Source organism: Neopelma chrysocephalum, unplaced genomic scaffold (genome assembly GCF_003984885.1).
Source record: "Neopelma chrysocephalum unplaced genomic scaffold, ASM398488v2 Primary Assembly neopelma1_26, whole genome shotgun sequence".
NCBI classification, from domain to species: domain Eukaryota; kingdom Metazoa; phylum Chordata; class Aves; order Passeriformes; family Pipridae; genus Neopelma; species Neopelma chrysocephalum.
This window is the reverse complement of record NW_020897695.1, coordinates 27,510,463-27,526,311: the sequence shown is the minus strand read 5'-3', so window position 1 is coordinate 27,526,311 and position 15,849 is coordinate 27,510,463. Positions and strand designations below refer to the sequence as shown.

At 42.1% G+C, this 15,849-nt stretch overlaps 1 protein-coding gene across 11 annotated transcripts in view; it reads right to left on the bottom strand.

Moving 5' to 3' along the window:
- Positions 1-15,849, bottom strand: part of KIAA0319 (KIAA0319 ortholog) — a 58,909-nt gene that overhangs the window by 28,843 nt on the left and 14,217 nt on the right. For all 11 annotated transcript variants that reach the window (XR_003533057.1, XR_003533058.1, XM_027676017.1 and 8 more), the window contains one exon: positions 6,727-7,499. Coding sequence is in view for 9 of the 11 variants with exons in the window: in XM_027676017.1 (XP_027531818.1) it covers positions 6,727-7,499 (773 nt within the window). In the remaining 2 variants the exon portion in view is untranslated. The remainder of the gene's footprint in view (positions 1-6,726; positions 7,500-15,849) is intronic.

Sequence of the window (15,849 nt, the reverse complement as noted above, 5' to 3'; positions counted from 1 at the left end):
AAAACCTGTTCCTGTGTTTGACCATCCTCACAGGAAAAAAGATGAGGTTTAATGTTTAAACATAATTCCTTTGTATTTCAATTTGTGTCCATTGTCTCCACTGGATAGCACTGAAAAGAGCCTGGCTTCATCTTCTTCATACCTGTCATAGTTACTTATACATATTTGTAAGGTGCCCCTGAACCCTCTCAGTTCAAGGCTGAACAGTCCCAGGACTCCACTTCTCTTTGTATTTCAGGTGCTCTACTTTCACTCTGCAGTTTGCCTCCCCAGGAAATAAGAGCAGTTCAGCCTTGTGGACAGGAAGAAAAGCTCCCTATTCAGCTAGGAATGTGAAAACAATGCCAGGGACTGTTGCTTCCCAACCTGTGAGGAAATAGAGAACATGGAAGTCATCTGCAACTCCATCTCTGCCTTGAACAATGGACAGAGAGAAAAGATCCCTGTGCAGCTGGGAGAGTGAAAGCAGTGTCAGCAATTGTGGCTGACTACCGTGTGAGGATGCTGAGGACCACATCAAGAGCTGCACTTTCAGGTGAATCCATAATGCAGACAGTGCAAGCACCTCTCTGGTCACACCTTCACCTCTGCTCGATATGCAGACAGTAAGAAGATCTCTCTGAGCAGGTGGGACACTGACAGCAGCATCAGGGACTGCAGCTCCCCTAAAGTAGTGCCTTCAGCAGACCAACCCCAGATCCCCAGCAGGAATGTCACCCTTGACAACATTATCATGCAGAGTGAGAGCCTCAAGCACATCCTGCCTCGTATCTTGACAAAAGGTCTTCCCTCCAGACAGCTCTCCTTTACATAATCACTCCATTCCACATCTTCCAGAAAGATCTTTGCTCCACCTGAGCAAACCGAAGTGTTTCCTTGCCTTTCAAATTTGAGGGAAATCTACTTTTCTGAGCTTCCTCTGGCTTTTTTCCTCTCCTGAACCTTTGGCAATCCATCAGCTGAAAAGCAGCCATCTTGGCTTTATAGGACAGATGGAGACAAAGTCAAACATACCTTTCCAGGGACACTCTCTTCTGCAGTGGCACCAAACATCACTTCAGTCAGCAAGCCTAGGCAAGATGCTGCAGTCAGAAAAGGTGCCCTGTGGCACCGTCACATCTGAAGTGGCATCACAGCCAAAAAGACGGCTTAAACTAAAAACATTAGCAGGCAACAGACAACTGGGGCAGGGACAATATCAGAAATTGGATTCTCAGGCAGAAACTATTACTGAGAAATTTGCTGGAGCAGATGTGGAAGGCAAGATTAACCTAAATTCCAGCTTCAGAAGTGAAAGAAAGAAAAGAAGGATTCTTTCTGGGAGTGAGCAGGGTAGGTAGTTCTGCTGATATGGGCTTCGTGGGTTGTTTGCTTTTACCCATTTGTACAGCCACTACTGCTTGCAACAAACACACCAACGGTGAGGGCCCACATCCATCAGTTCTCAGGTTTGACTTGAGTGCACATCTCTTGAGAATTCCATCAGAATTTGAGAACACCCCCATAATCCAAAATGGGAAAAACAACAACAACATGTCCCTCTGCACATAAGACTACTAGTTAACTGCAGTACCATTTCCTCTTCCTCATTTATCTGCAAAACTTTGTGGAAAGCAGCTCTGTCAGCAGTGAAACTTTGCTCTTTCACTGGTCTGCTTGTCACTGCTTTTCTGCATTCAGTCACCTGTCTAATGATTTCAAGCAAGATCCCTACTAATTGTGTAGTTGGGGCACTGCAAAAAGAGCAAACCACCATATGGTATGACAGGAAGTGCAGATTTCAAGAAAGAAATTTACCTTTTTGGCAGGTAAATCTAAATATTTAAACATCTTTCAGAGGTTTTATACATATCCTAGAGATCAAATCAATGCATTTTTAATCAAACAGAACCAAAGTAATATATGAACATCTCTGATATTCAACTTCATTCTAGGTCCTAAATATCAATTCTGACGGCAAGCCAATTAGACATTAAAAGGCTCACCATCACATAAAGTCCGTCAGCCATCTTAAGGTTTCTTAGGTAGAGCTTAATGCATTTTAACTGCACCATTATTCCTGCAAATACAATAAGCTCAAGAAGCAAGTCAGGCCTAACCTACCGAACATTTGAAACACTGCAGCATCAACACAGCAGCTGCTAGAAATTAAGACCTGAAAAACCTTACAGACCTTAGCAGATCAGCAGCTAACTGGAAATTTCAAAAAGACAATTAATACTTTACACTTCAGGGATGGGCAGCACTGCAAATTTCTGTTCTGGGCAGCTTGGCAGCATATACTCTGTACAGATTTCTAAATGTATTCATGTTATTGAGCTGCTAGACAGTGACAGTCCATAAGATCACTCTGAAGTCCGATGTAAACCCAACAGTCAGGTTATTCAGTTAAATGACAAAAATTCTCTATCCAAGTCACATACAGAAATCCTTTGCACCTGACTGCATTTATCGCAAGGATGGTCCAAGGGCACAGACTCTGGAGGTCTGTGCTTGTTGGTCTCTCAGTTTAAAATCTGTCTCCAGGTCCTCACTCAAAGAACACAGCACCTGAGGACACTGCATCCTGCTGACTACTGTGGAGGGAGGGAATTGCATTTTTGCCACCCTGCTCTGTCTGGCTTGTGAGAACAGCTTTGCCTGGAAGCTGCAGAACGGAGTGTGTCAGCACAGATCTAGGAGATATAGAATTGCAGTGGCAGAATTAAGAGGATCATTACATGTTATACATTGTATAACATGTAATAAACAGGGTAATTCGTTAAAGTTATTAGCAAATATGATTTTAAGACCTTCACATTTTCATAGCACATACAAAAAGACCACAGCTTGAGAGGTTGTTTGGATTATATGCCAATGATAAAACTATTTGGGGACATCTCAGCATTTTTAATCCAGTGTAAAAATTTAAGATTTCCTTAACAACAAAATTTGGTTTCAAAAAAAACTTTTGTCAGAAGGAAACACAAAGATGTGCTGAACAATCCATATGAGATTTGATAAAAATATCTGCTTGCTGGAGAAAGAAACACGTGAGACGGAAATCTATCACCAGAATTTGTCACAGGCCTTTTTCACCAGGGTCACAAGTAAAGTTCCCAAACCAGAAAAACCTGAAGCCAAAACCTTTTTTGCGTTAGCCATACTGGCAGGGTTTGGGTGGCAGAGGACTGGCTGCATGGGTCACCTCTGTGGTTCCAGTTTGGAAATGGATGGAAGCAAACCACCATGCACCAACACTGCAGCCACTCAAACATAGTTAAAAAAGGGCTACTGGGGGCAGGGGATACAGGAGGAGGTGGGGGGATGCACGACAGGAGACATGAGAGGGAACATCTGGAAATGAACACTATTGGGCACAGGGCTTGAGACACCCTCTTGGAAACAGGCACTTCGTGCCACCTCCCAGAGAACTGAGGCACACAGAGAAGCCCATACCAGACTGATGAAACAAGTAAGAAGGAAGGAATAGCAACAGAAAAGAGAAACAGGCAACAAGTGGCAAAAAGGAAACTGCCATGCACTGACTCCAATCTCCCATGCCACCTGTCATCTCACCAAAGGGACTGAATATAAACTGGAGTGAAAAGAAGGGGAGTGGAGACTAGGAAGGGAAGAAAACATGCATGGACTGAAGTTGATTCTGGGGAAGGCCAGGGGAAGGCCTACCCATCATCTTTTCTCTACAAATGTCTAAATTCTAATGATTCCCACTTGGGAAACAAAGGCTTCACATTTGCACCTTTGGCTTCTCCAGATTCTTTCTTTACATTAATAGAGAGTATCTAGAGTAATTTCTCCATACATGTCATGAACAGTTTTCAATGCTATCCAATCAACCCTCTTCTGCAGCTCTGCTCACAGAGCACTTCCCGATCATCTTCTAACTACAGTTGTCTTACCGGCTCCTCAGCATCACTACCAGCTGGGGCTAAAGATTGACCTAGGTTTGGAGTTTTATCCCTTCTGCACTGAAAGAAGTAAGCTCATTCCGCAGCCTTTCTCCTGGAATTTCAGTGGCTGTGCTAGCATAATGTTAGCCTAATATAAAGATCACACAAGAATGACTTCTCTGTGTCCCAATAAGAAATAGGGTTTTCTCCATTTCACATTACAATAAACACCCATCTACACAGTCATTGCACAAAGAGGAAGAAAAATCTTTCTATTCTGGTTGGAGTAGCAAAATCAAAGTAGAGATTTACAAAGTAGGCTTGACCATATATATTATTACTGCTGCAGGATGTGCAATCTCAACTTTCATAAAACGGTAATCACATGATCCCTTAGAGACAGGGAACAAACTTGCTCAGCTCTGCCACATAGTTTAGGTGAACTCAAAGTTTCATGGCTTCCCTAAGGCAGAAGGCACTGTCAGTAGAGATCCTGACAAGTGTCTAAAGTTTAGCACAGTGCTAATGGTCTTCCATTTGACAGCAAAATGTAATGGAGGCAAGTTTCAAGTGTTACTGCATGCCCAAAGTGCACAAACATGGTGGTACATGGAGCTACCACAGGTTCTTGCTGTGGCTTAATTTCCAGCACATAGCACAGGCAATAACTAAAAAATGCTTGTAAACTATAGTACAGCAGTGGTGGGCTGTCCTAAAGTTTAACTTTGTAAAAACAGCTCAGCTATCGCCCTTTGTTAGAACTAACTGCAACACTAGTGCATGACAGAATGTCACTCTAAACTTTACCAGTAGGGACAGTATACTTTGGTATTACACTCTTCATATATACATATATATGTATGTATGCTAAGATAAAAACTATTAGGATCTACCCCTCTCTCCCCTCAACCCCCATGTTAATTATGCTCATTTCAAGGCATGCATTGTAGAAACTTTTTAAAACAAGTCTCCCATCATCAACTCTGCTTGTAGAATGAGTACCCACTTTTCAACTTGCAACAGCACTTGATCTGCTATCAAATGTTCTTCCATACACATGAAGATGAGTTCTAATCTCTTTTCACTCATGCCAATACACTTAAGACCAACTTAGACAATCATAAAAGTCACAGGCTATCTTGAGCCTAGAGGAAGTGATCCTCAAAAAGCAACCTGCTCTCATGGACAATCTCCCTTGGGAGTCTTCCAAGCAGATCCCACAACAGGCCAAAGACTGCTCTACTAAAGCCTATGGTTGTGACCCTGCTTTCTAACTTATTCCTGCTCCTCTTAAGAGCCTCCACCTCACAGCCATATCCCTAACAAATCCCTCCTTGCCTGCAAGGGTGAGGTCCAGCAAAGTCTCTCTCCTCAGTTCCTCAATGACCTCTGATAACTTGAAGTTATCATCAACGTCCTCCAGAAACCTCCTTCATTGCTTGTGCCCTGCTCTCTTGCCCTCCCAGTAGGTATTTGGGTGGCTTAAATCCTCCATGAGGACCAGGGCTGTTAATATGAGGCTCCTCCCAGTTGCCTTAAGTCTTTATCACCTTCTTCTTCTGACCAGGTGGTCTGGGGCAGATATGCACCCTCATGTTGCCCACAGCAGTTGGCCTGCCAGCGCTGACCCATATAAACTCCTGACTAGTTCATTGCCACCTCTAGGCAGAGGTCCTGGAGAGAGGTCCTCTCCTGAGCACATGCTGAAGGGATCAGTGATCTGTGATCCCCTCTGTGATCGTGAGCAGACTAGGGCAAAAACCCAAAGCAAAAACGCTTTGATCAAGAACAGCGGACAGAGCTTGTGAGAAGCTGCTAGAGGCTCCAGCCTCTGCTAGCTTTCCCCTCCCTGCTACAACAACCACCCATTTTCCTCATAACACTCCCAGATAACCCCCCAAAACAGTTCTTAAAACATCTAACAGATCTCAAAGCAGAACACAGAAACTGCCACACCCCTAGGCTGCAATGGTATCCAAGTTAGACAGTATATATAGACTTGCTGTTCTTCTCACATACTTTTGCCATTTCAGTCATTCCGTCCAAGAATCTCACTTATCACAGATTTCATGCAACTTTCTTATTAACTTGTATTTTTCTTCCCTACAGTAACGTCAATAAATTACAATTTTTACAGCAAGTGATAAGTAGTTGCTGGTTACAAAATCTGGTGGAATTTAAAGCAAGTCAGCTAATACCGCTTAATTTCCTCTTTCTGGCAGGAGTGTCAAAACCAGGGAATGTTGAATTTATAGCCTGTTTCAACTTTTCAACTGATCCCACCCTGTCCTTAAGAAACCAGGGCCCCTTTAGTCTCAACTGATCAAACTGGTTGGCATAAATAGAGAACAAGTCCATCTTACTTAAGTACATATATTAGATTTTAAGTATGTAATTTACTTTTCTTATTGTCACATATAAGTTCTTACTGAACTTATGTTTACTGGTCTTGCCCTTTGAATACTAGAGGATCCCCTAGTATTGCTCTGCTAACTTCTTCCAATGAGTCACCATGGGTCAGAAGTGAAGACAACTGTAACACTATTACACGAGGTTCCAAGCTCACTCATTTGTACACTTCCAAGGAAATCCCACAGTGCCCCAAAAGGAGCTCTGCTCCTTATCATCTCATTTTAAAAAAAAATCCTTTGGTGATTTATCTGCCTATTAAGAAAATCCTCTCCCCTTCAGCCTTTTCTACACTGTAACAGGACTGTTAAATCATTTGTGTTGTAATATTACAAAGCGATTATCTCAGATTTTCAAAGATTTGAAAAACAAAACAATTGCAAAGTAGCCTCACTATACTCTGCCTGCTGAGGGGCAAACATACCTCTTTTTGCAAAGCATCATCAGGTTGTGCAAGAAGTTGAACAGCTGCTTCCCTTTCAAATGTCTTCCCAGGGAACGGTGTAATCTCCAGGAGGGATGACAACTTGTCTATGGAGTGTTCAGCGACAGAGTTCAATTCAGAGACGTTTTTATTCAAAAGGCTTTCTACCTTCACAGCTTCCCCTTTCTTTTCAGCAAAGTCTTCCTGGTTATCTCCGTCATCACTTGCGGAAGCATTGACGCCATTTTCACCTGCCATCATCAGGCCCCAGTCAGCATAATCTGTGCTCTCCTTCTGCTCATGTTTGATGCCCATCTGAAATGGGTCCTCCTCCAACTCTTTATAATCATCAATGTATTCAGGTATCTCCTCAAGGCTGGGATCTTTGCCAAGCAGAGACAGCTTCTTCAGGCTACTCACTTCCTCAGATGGCTCATTCTGGTGTCTCACAGAGTGGACCATGCTTGGGATCACTTGCCCAAATCCTAGCAGCGATGCTGGCCTCTGAGAAGGCCTCAGCACAAAAGTAAGATAGGATTTTACAGTTTCAATTTTTTTAGGTTTACAATTCTCTTCGTGTTGGCAGTTCACAATGTAACAACGTTGTTCAAACATCCAGGACAAGTCACAACCAGAGAGGTCACAACAAGCTGCGATGCAGTCGGATACTGACATGGCATGAGGAACTCGCATAATTTTAGTGGTTTCTAAGTTAGGAGATATTACTGCACCTGAGTACGTGGCTCCTTCTCTGCACTGCTCACAACTGGAACCTGAAACAACACCACGAACATAAGGCACAGCACTACAACCAAGCCACAATATAGTTTACTGTGACCATAAATGGTTTATCACAGAAAACAAGATAAAGACAGGTGGTACTCTAGTTAAAAAAGCTCATTTTCTTTCACTAATATCACCGCTCCCTTTTTTTCATCATATCCCTTTGCAGCAGTATTTGTACTTTGGAGGATTTTTCAGCATAGGATCTTGATATGTTTTGCAAATGTACCTTTTACTCCTGTGTTACAAATACAAATACATAGAGAGGAAAATGAGTTGCCAACACTTAAAAACAAGAACAAAGCAGGGAACACACAGAAAAAAAATAAATCATGGGGTACCTTCATTACCCCTATAGCATAGTTAGCAAAACACATTAAAAAAAAAAAACTTAAATAAAATGCTGTAGAATGTCATTGTTTCATTTGAGGTAGAAGGCAGCAAAAATCTACACAGGAGAAAGATTTGTCATCTCATCCGAACTTCATGAAGAGTTCCTCACTCCAACATAATTGCTGAGCTTCATATAAAACCTGGATAAATTCTCAAACTTTTGCTGCTTTACCCAACAGTTCATGTGAAATCCCAACAGCTTGCTTCAGTATGGAGCATCTTTCCTTCATTCATAGTGAAGTTGAAATCTTTTAGAATGACATCAGAATTAATTTCATAGCACATCACAGACTGAGTGCGAAGTGTTCAAAACAAGTATGAATCAACATCCTGCATATCTCAGCCAATTTTTAACATCTTGTCTAGGTGGATTTTTTCCCCTGGTTATGACTGCTCTTCAGAACTCCTCTCTCTAAAATGCAACTTGAAAAATCTGATCATGCTTCAAGAAACAGTTGAGTAAAACCAGGACATTCTTCTTCTGGTTTTCAACTAGACTTGCTAACTCAACAAATTAAAACAAACATGTCACCATTGTGGAACTAACAATAATGAATTACAAAGTTGACTCTGTCTGCTTTGCATTTCTGTTAATGTCATTAACAGTGGAGTTCTGGCAGCAGAAACCTCATTATTCACAATAGTATAGGGCAGGAGAAAAAGAAAAAGGCACCTTGACTAATGAGCTGAGGGGCAGGAAAATGAAATCAAGGAGTAGGAGTAGGCTGCCATAGGGGCTAGGTCTGACCATGAGCCTTGGAGATGCAAGGATTCTCCTACACATGTGCTGTGTCCAGCACCACACTACAGTTCCCACCACATCTTCTGGGCTAAACTGGAGCACCGTCCTTCACAAGTCATTAACACAGCTACTGAAATACCTGTGAGGCATCATGTTGCCTGGGATGAATGTAAGCTTGCAAAGTAAGTTAAGTTCAGTGCAAAAAAAAAAAAAACAAAACCAAAAAAACCAACAACCAAAAAAATTGTATTGGATACTGAGGGACAGAGTGGACAAAATGTTACGATGGTTTGCAGAGCTGGTTGTGGAGAGTGAGGAAAAATATGAAACAAAACCAAATTTTAAAAAAGATTGATGACTTGCAAATAGATATAGTTGAATAGGAAGATGGCAAAAAGGATAAAGAGCTTCAAGTACCATTTTTCTGACTAGCTGCTCCTTCACACAGAACTGGGATGCTGTCTCCTCTTCCACTTTACACTTCCAGTGAAAAAAAATCTATCCAGGGCAACATGCACTTGAAACCTATCCTGCTCTAACAGTCTAGATATGTAGTATCTTTATGCGTACCCAGGCAATGCTCAAGATTTGTGCAGTTTTTTCTTTCACACTGCATATAAACTTTTTCTGTACAGTCCCTTTTACCTCCAAGACCGTAAGACCCTGGCAGAGAATCTGAATTGTCATCACAAGTCTTTCCTTTCAGTTGTCTGTACAACAAGGGAGCCAGAAGAGCTCTGGATTAAAATGGAGTATAGGAGTCAGGCAGCCCATTCAACCATTCTGTCCTTTTGCAACCATATCAATTTAGTTAATCCTGTAAGTCAGTGGAGGGATGAGAAACAGGCCTTTAAAAGGATAAAACAGGAACATAATTCTGTGCAAATGTGCAATATTAAATCAGTAACAATTAATACTTCAGGAACAGGACTATTAATGTGGGCCAGAAAAACTCTTTTGAGGACTGTTTTCATCCCCTCCCCTTCTCTATTTCATCCCTGAAGGAGAAAGTGACCAACCTGTTCAAACAAATTTGGAAGTTCATTATTTATTTGTTCAGAAAAGAATGACCAACAATTCTTGTCTTAGAGACAGGCTTATGCAACTGGTATACTCCATAGCTCTAACCTCAGGACACACTTCAAGTTCTCAGTGAGGTTCAAATCTCTCTGCCACTTTCAGTTTGATACATTAGTTACCACACTGCAGAGTCAACCTCCCTCAAAATTAATGGTGCTTCATTAGCCATTGTGAGAAACAAGTCTAGTACATTCCTAAAATAATTAAACACTTGGAACCTAAATCTCACAAGCAAGCAACCTAACCACAGGTCTTAGCTACCTGCTTTTTCAAATGTCAGAAGGCCTTGGTTTCATCCCAATAAAGAATGGAAAAAACATTAAACTTCTGAATTTCTGTACAGTGAGAAAATTATTTCCCTGACAACTCTAAATTAAATCTAACAGTGCAATCCAAACCTCAAAGTAATGAAAGTTTCATCTCTTGCTTCAGCTAGTCTTATACCTGAGCTGGAATGTAGCAATAGGTATGCAAGAAAGGATGAATTTAGCAGGCTATTTCAACCTCACACTAGGTGTGTGTACATTAGTTGTCTTCACGTGGAAAATACATCTACTTAGAGTGAACTTAATCTGACCTCTAATTTCATATTCCCCTTCATCTCATCCAACCTCCAGTCTGCAATGGGCTAAAATAGGGGTAGTGAAGTCTCTTTTTACATAAAATTTACTGAAAGTGTGCCACATGAAAGGTCACATAGTAAAATTTGTGTCTGCTACACTACTACCTGCTGTGAGAGGTCATAGAACAGCTATTTTCCTTGTTAACTGAACTCAGACATTAAAACACTGTTCTACACTGACCAGTAAGAGCAAAAAAACTAGCATCATGCAATACTGTTTGTTTCTGAAGTACTCATTCAAGTTACCAATAGAAAGACTGCTTCCCTTTATTACAAGCCCTGAAAACCCTCTGGAGCATGAGCCAAAAGCCTAAAAGTTCTGAAAGTGTTCTCCTTCCTTTTAGCTGTACCGTTATGTCTGCAGTAGGACAACACTGACATATCCAAAGACCTAGTCAGGCAAGTTGTTTACCCTTAAAAAGCCAACTCATACCCCCCACTAAAACCCTGTTAAACAGCCACATGGTGGAATATAGTTTCACTCTACAGAGACTCCTTCCTTTAATAAGGGAACGTCCACACCCTTCGAGCTGCATGCTACCACTCCTTCACATCTTGGTGCATGAGTCTGTTGATGTCAAGAGCCCAACAGGAACACCACTGTTCCTCTGTCACAGCTGGCTGGAGACCTTTCCTCAAGTGGACATGGAAACTAACTGCAAAACCTAACAGATGCTCTCCCCCATGCTCACACAACCATGAGCACTTGAATGATTTGGCAGCAAATATTCTTTAGTCAGTAAGTAGCAAATTGTGACACTGTACTAACACCAAGTTCATCACGGCTAATCGCCCCAGTATGAAACCCTGCAAAGACAGAACTGCTCTATTTGTTTTCCCTAGCAGCAAGCAGTCCAACAAGAAGCAGAAAGAAGGGGCAAGAGGGAACGTGCAATAGAGAAGAGCTCAGATTCAGACCTTGAACCAAGAAAAGTGACATTTGATCAGAATCACTTCCCATTACCTTCTTGCTGGCAGCACAGCACTAAGAACCCATGTAGCACACTGTTCTCACAGCCTTAAAGCCTCTGACCTACCTGAGCATGGAGGACCCTACAGCAGTTTGCTACAGGAAGAGTAGGACTGTCCTGCCGTCTTGACGTGTGTTCCCTCCCCTCCACTGTCTCTTAGCACTCTGTTTTTAGGGTTAATGATTTTTTTTTAAATCTACCCAAGTAACAATTCACCCTCATTGGGGGAATTTTGAGAGGAAAGACATTGTATCAATAAGAAATAGGCTTCATTTTTCCTACCACTGTAATAACACATTGAAACAATTTTGATAAGGTTCTGGAAGCAAAATTAAAATTAATTTTTTTTTTTTTAATTGCAGTCACCCAAGAGGAGAACTTAAAACTCCAATTTTGAAGCTAGAGCAAATTTCCACAGGAAATAAACCTCTGAAGAGCACACTTTACATCATCAATGCTGAAAAAGGCTTTGATAACGGCCTACAGAAGGCACTGTCCTGGAAACCAGAAAAGTAGTGTTACTAAGAACTTCCTCAACATTTGAAATGTCACTGCATTGGTTCCTCTAGCAACAACCAACATCTCTGCACACCATGAATATGTTTTCATTCTTTTTTTGCAGGCTGCTTTGATGCTATTTGGGGTTCCCCCTCCCTTTTCCTGAAATTTCGCTGGTCTTTAAACTGGGATACATCTGGAATACCAAAGTACTCTTTTGGGTCTCAGTAAGGGTGCTAACTGAGGATTAAGCACTGCAAGGGGAGGAAAAGGAGAACAAACAGACAAAAAATGCTCAGTTACGTAAAAGCAAATCCTCAACCAAGCTAAAGCCAACAGGAATCTAGTTACATTTACAAAAAATTATCTGCAAAGCTTTTGTGATCACTATAGTAGCTTTCATGATTACCATTCACATCTTGTGTCCAGGATCTATCAAAGCACCCTAATTAGTTCAGTGGGTCTAATGTCCTTTCCAAATATTGTTTTCATCCCCTGAATCATCATCATCCCTGTTTGTCACTGATAAACCAACTAAGTGCTATTTAAAGAGGAGGAAAAAAAAAAGAAAGAAAAAATCGCCAAAAATCAGAAAAAAGAAGGGTAGATGCACAGCTGCAGCTATTACATCCCTCCGCAAGGAAACACCAGACCACTTCCAACAGAGATATGGACAATGTGAGCAAACCTGGCATACTGCATAACTCACAATCATCTCAGAGATCGTAATCAAGCACTACATGACCTTGTATCTCTGGAAAGACCTGTGTAAACCAGAGCACTAGAACATCTAGTCATGGCAGTATAAATAACAAAAAATGCACTGTGACCCCAGGCTAGTGGTTCCACTGTCATTTCAAAGACACACCTACATCTTAAAATGTCCTTTGACACTCCTGGCCTGTGTTTCATGTGTTAGATACATGGGAAGAAAAGGGTATTCATCTTTTCTTCAAAGACCAGTAGTAGTGAAATGTGTTGCAAATTGAGGGCTTGTAATGTATTTAAAAACACCCTCCCCTAGAGTAAAGAAAAGGATACTGGTGAATTCTAGCAAAGAATCTGGGAGGTCATAAAACTTACAGCTGGGCTGCATGCAGTTAGAAGCAGGAGACTAGACTGCACAACACCTGCGAGTGAAATTACCTGCCGATCCCTCTTCAAATTTTTGTTGGAGTGGATAATCTCAGAACAAAGCACACAGTACACATACACAGTATGATAAAACCGAGAGTCAGACATAAGAACGCTTATATTTGCAGAAATGCATTTCAATAGCAGTATTTGCAAGGTCTGCCTCAAATACCAAATTAGAACATGCCTGCTCAAGATGAGAGCTAGACTGAATTGATTCCGAGGTATTGGATTCCCAGTTGCAAAGTAAACTGTTGGTTCTGTGCTGGAAAGCAATGTCTTCTATAGCAACGTCTTATATCTCTCATAAGGAAAAAAAATCCTTTTTTTTATACATTAGCATAAAAAGAATAATTAATGGCCAGAATAATTTAAATGTATTTCAATATGAGCCGATTTCACAAATGAATGGATACAAGACAGTGAAATGAGATTATAAACATTATAAGGAATGTCTATATGGCTAAATTAGGAGCTGCATCCACAGGTTTTAGAAGCAAATCTTCCAAAATGCATGAGATGGTGAGTGACAGAGGCATGGTACGCACTAATACCTATTGCCACATCTAGCTCAAGCATCCTGAGAGGCACAAACACTAGTCAGTTATAGATATCTGTATCCATTAGGTGATCTGCCTACTGTTCTAGCTTTGTTTTTCATTGTTTCATGTGCAAGGTTTTGGGAGTTGGGGGGGGGGAAACAGACTGCAGGGATGGCTTCTGTGAGAAGACACCAGAAGCTGCCCCATGTCAGGACAGAGCCAGTTACAAAACAGACCCACAACTGGCCAAGGCTGACCCATTTAGGGATGGTGACAGCTCCTCTGTGATAATGTATTTAGTAAGCGGCAAAAAACCTGGCACCACAGCAGCAGGCAGGAGAGAAGGGTAAGAAAACATGAGAAAAACCATCCTGTATACACAAAGGTCAGTGAAGAAGGGGGAGGAGGTGCTCCAGGTACCAGTGCAGGGATTCCCCTGCAGCCTGTGGTGAAGACCAAGCACGCTGTCCTCCTGCGGTCCATGGACATCCACAGTGAAGCAGATATCTACCCTTCAGCCTGTGGAGGACTCCACCTCAGAGCAGGAGGATAAGCCCTGAAGGAAGTTGTGAACCCACAGAGAATTCGGACTGGAATAGGATCCTGGCCTTAACTGCAACTCCATGAAGAGGAGCCCACACAGAAACACATTTTCTAGCAGGACCTGTGGCCCCAAAGGGGATCCACACTGGAGCAACCTGTTCCTGAAGGATTTTCTTGTGGAAAGGACCCATGCTGGAGCACTTCTTCAAGAATTTGAGCCCATGGGAAAGACTGTATGCTGGAGCATACAGGAGAGCATGAGGAGAAAGGAGCGAAAGAGATGAAGCACTATGAACTGACTGGAATGCTCATTCCTCATGCCCTGAGCCACTCAGGGGAAGAAGACAGGAGAACTGAAAGTGAAGTTGAGTCTAGGAAGAAGGAAGAGGTGAGGGGAAGGTGTCTTTAGATTAGTTCTTTGTCTCAGTTTAAGGAGATTGAAGTGTTTTGCTAAGGAGGATGAGTTATGAGGTAGACTAAACTTCTCTCTCTCAGCAATTGTAAATCTGAAATTAAGAGGCTCCAATCGAGGAAGTATGGAAAGAGGAAGAAATAACAACCCTTTATTAAAGAATATATGTATATTGGCAAAACCAGCAAAAGAACACAAAAACAACTAAACAATAATCAAAGTCCCCTTCAAAAAGGAAACAGTTGGATACTTCTCTGTCCTCTAGCATAACTCTAATCACAGTTGGCAGGGAGCGCTGTTGGATCACCGGAGGAGCGGAGCCTGCAGTACTCAGTGTTGGTGGGCAGGGGGCGCTGTTGGGCTCCAGCAGTCGCCACTTGAGGCCCCGGTGCGTGGGAGAAGCTGATAATGGAGATTTCCCCCTCCCCCATCGAGGAGGTGAAGGGGAAAAAAGGGGAAAAGGAGGACGGTTTCTTTCCCACGAAACTCACGATGTCTGCGGCTGGCTGTGGTCGGGACTCCCCTCTTTCCTTGCCGAGCACAAACTCTCCGATGAAATCTGAGCAGGTCTGGCTGAGGACAGAGCAGACCGCAGGCAAGCCGAGGCCGGAGAACAGCCAGATGACCAGGTCGAGAGCAAAAATGGCCTCAGAGCTTTTCCAACACACACCTTGCCCCCGTTAAGGCAAAAAGTGAAGTGTCCCCCGTTTGCAAGGAGAGGAGGAGAAAAACTCCTCCCCCCTCCCTGCAGTTTTGAAAGGGCCATCAACCTGGAATGCAGGTCTGCCAGCTAGTTCTTTTGTATAGTCAATTACCCCTTCCCCCTCCCTCATTCAACATCCTTCTTTTACAGCGGGACAGGGGAAAGGAAAATTTCTGCTTGGATTTTTAGAACAAGTAAACCTATGACATTCTTATTTCTCATTATCCTACTCTGATTAATCAACAATAAATTAAACTAACTTCCCTATATCGTCTTGTTTGCTATTGACTGTAATTGGTACAGGACCTCTCTGTCCTGATCTCAATCCATGAATTTTTAGTCATAGTTTTCTCTCCCATCTTGCTGAGAAGGGGAATTGATAAAGTGATTTTCTGAGCGCCTGACAGCCAGCAAAGATCAACCTACCAAACTCATGAAAAGCAGTCAAACACTATAAGTCAAAAGCCACCATGCACAAAATAAAACCAAATAAATGTCACCTAAGCAGGACAGAGTAGCCCATCTATATTTCTTTTGACCAGAGCGTATTCTTCAATATTCTTCCAACAATATTCACCAGTGAGTCTGTTTCTCTATTCTCTCAGCAATGAAATGTCAAGCCTTCCTTTCCTATATAAAGTCAGTCTTCTCATTATCTTAAATTAAAACAAGTGTTAAGACAACTTGGGTTTTTAAGAAA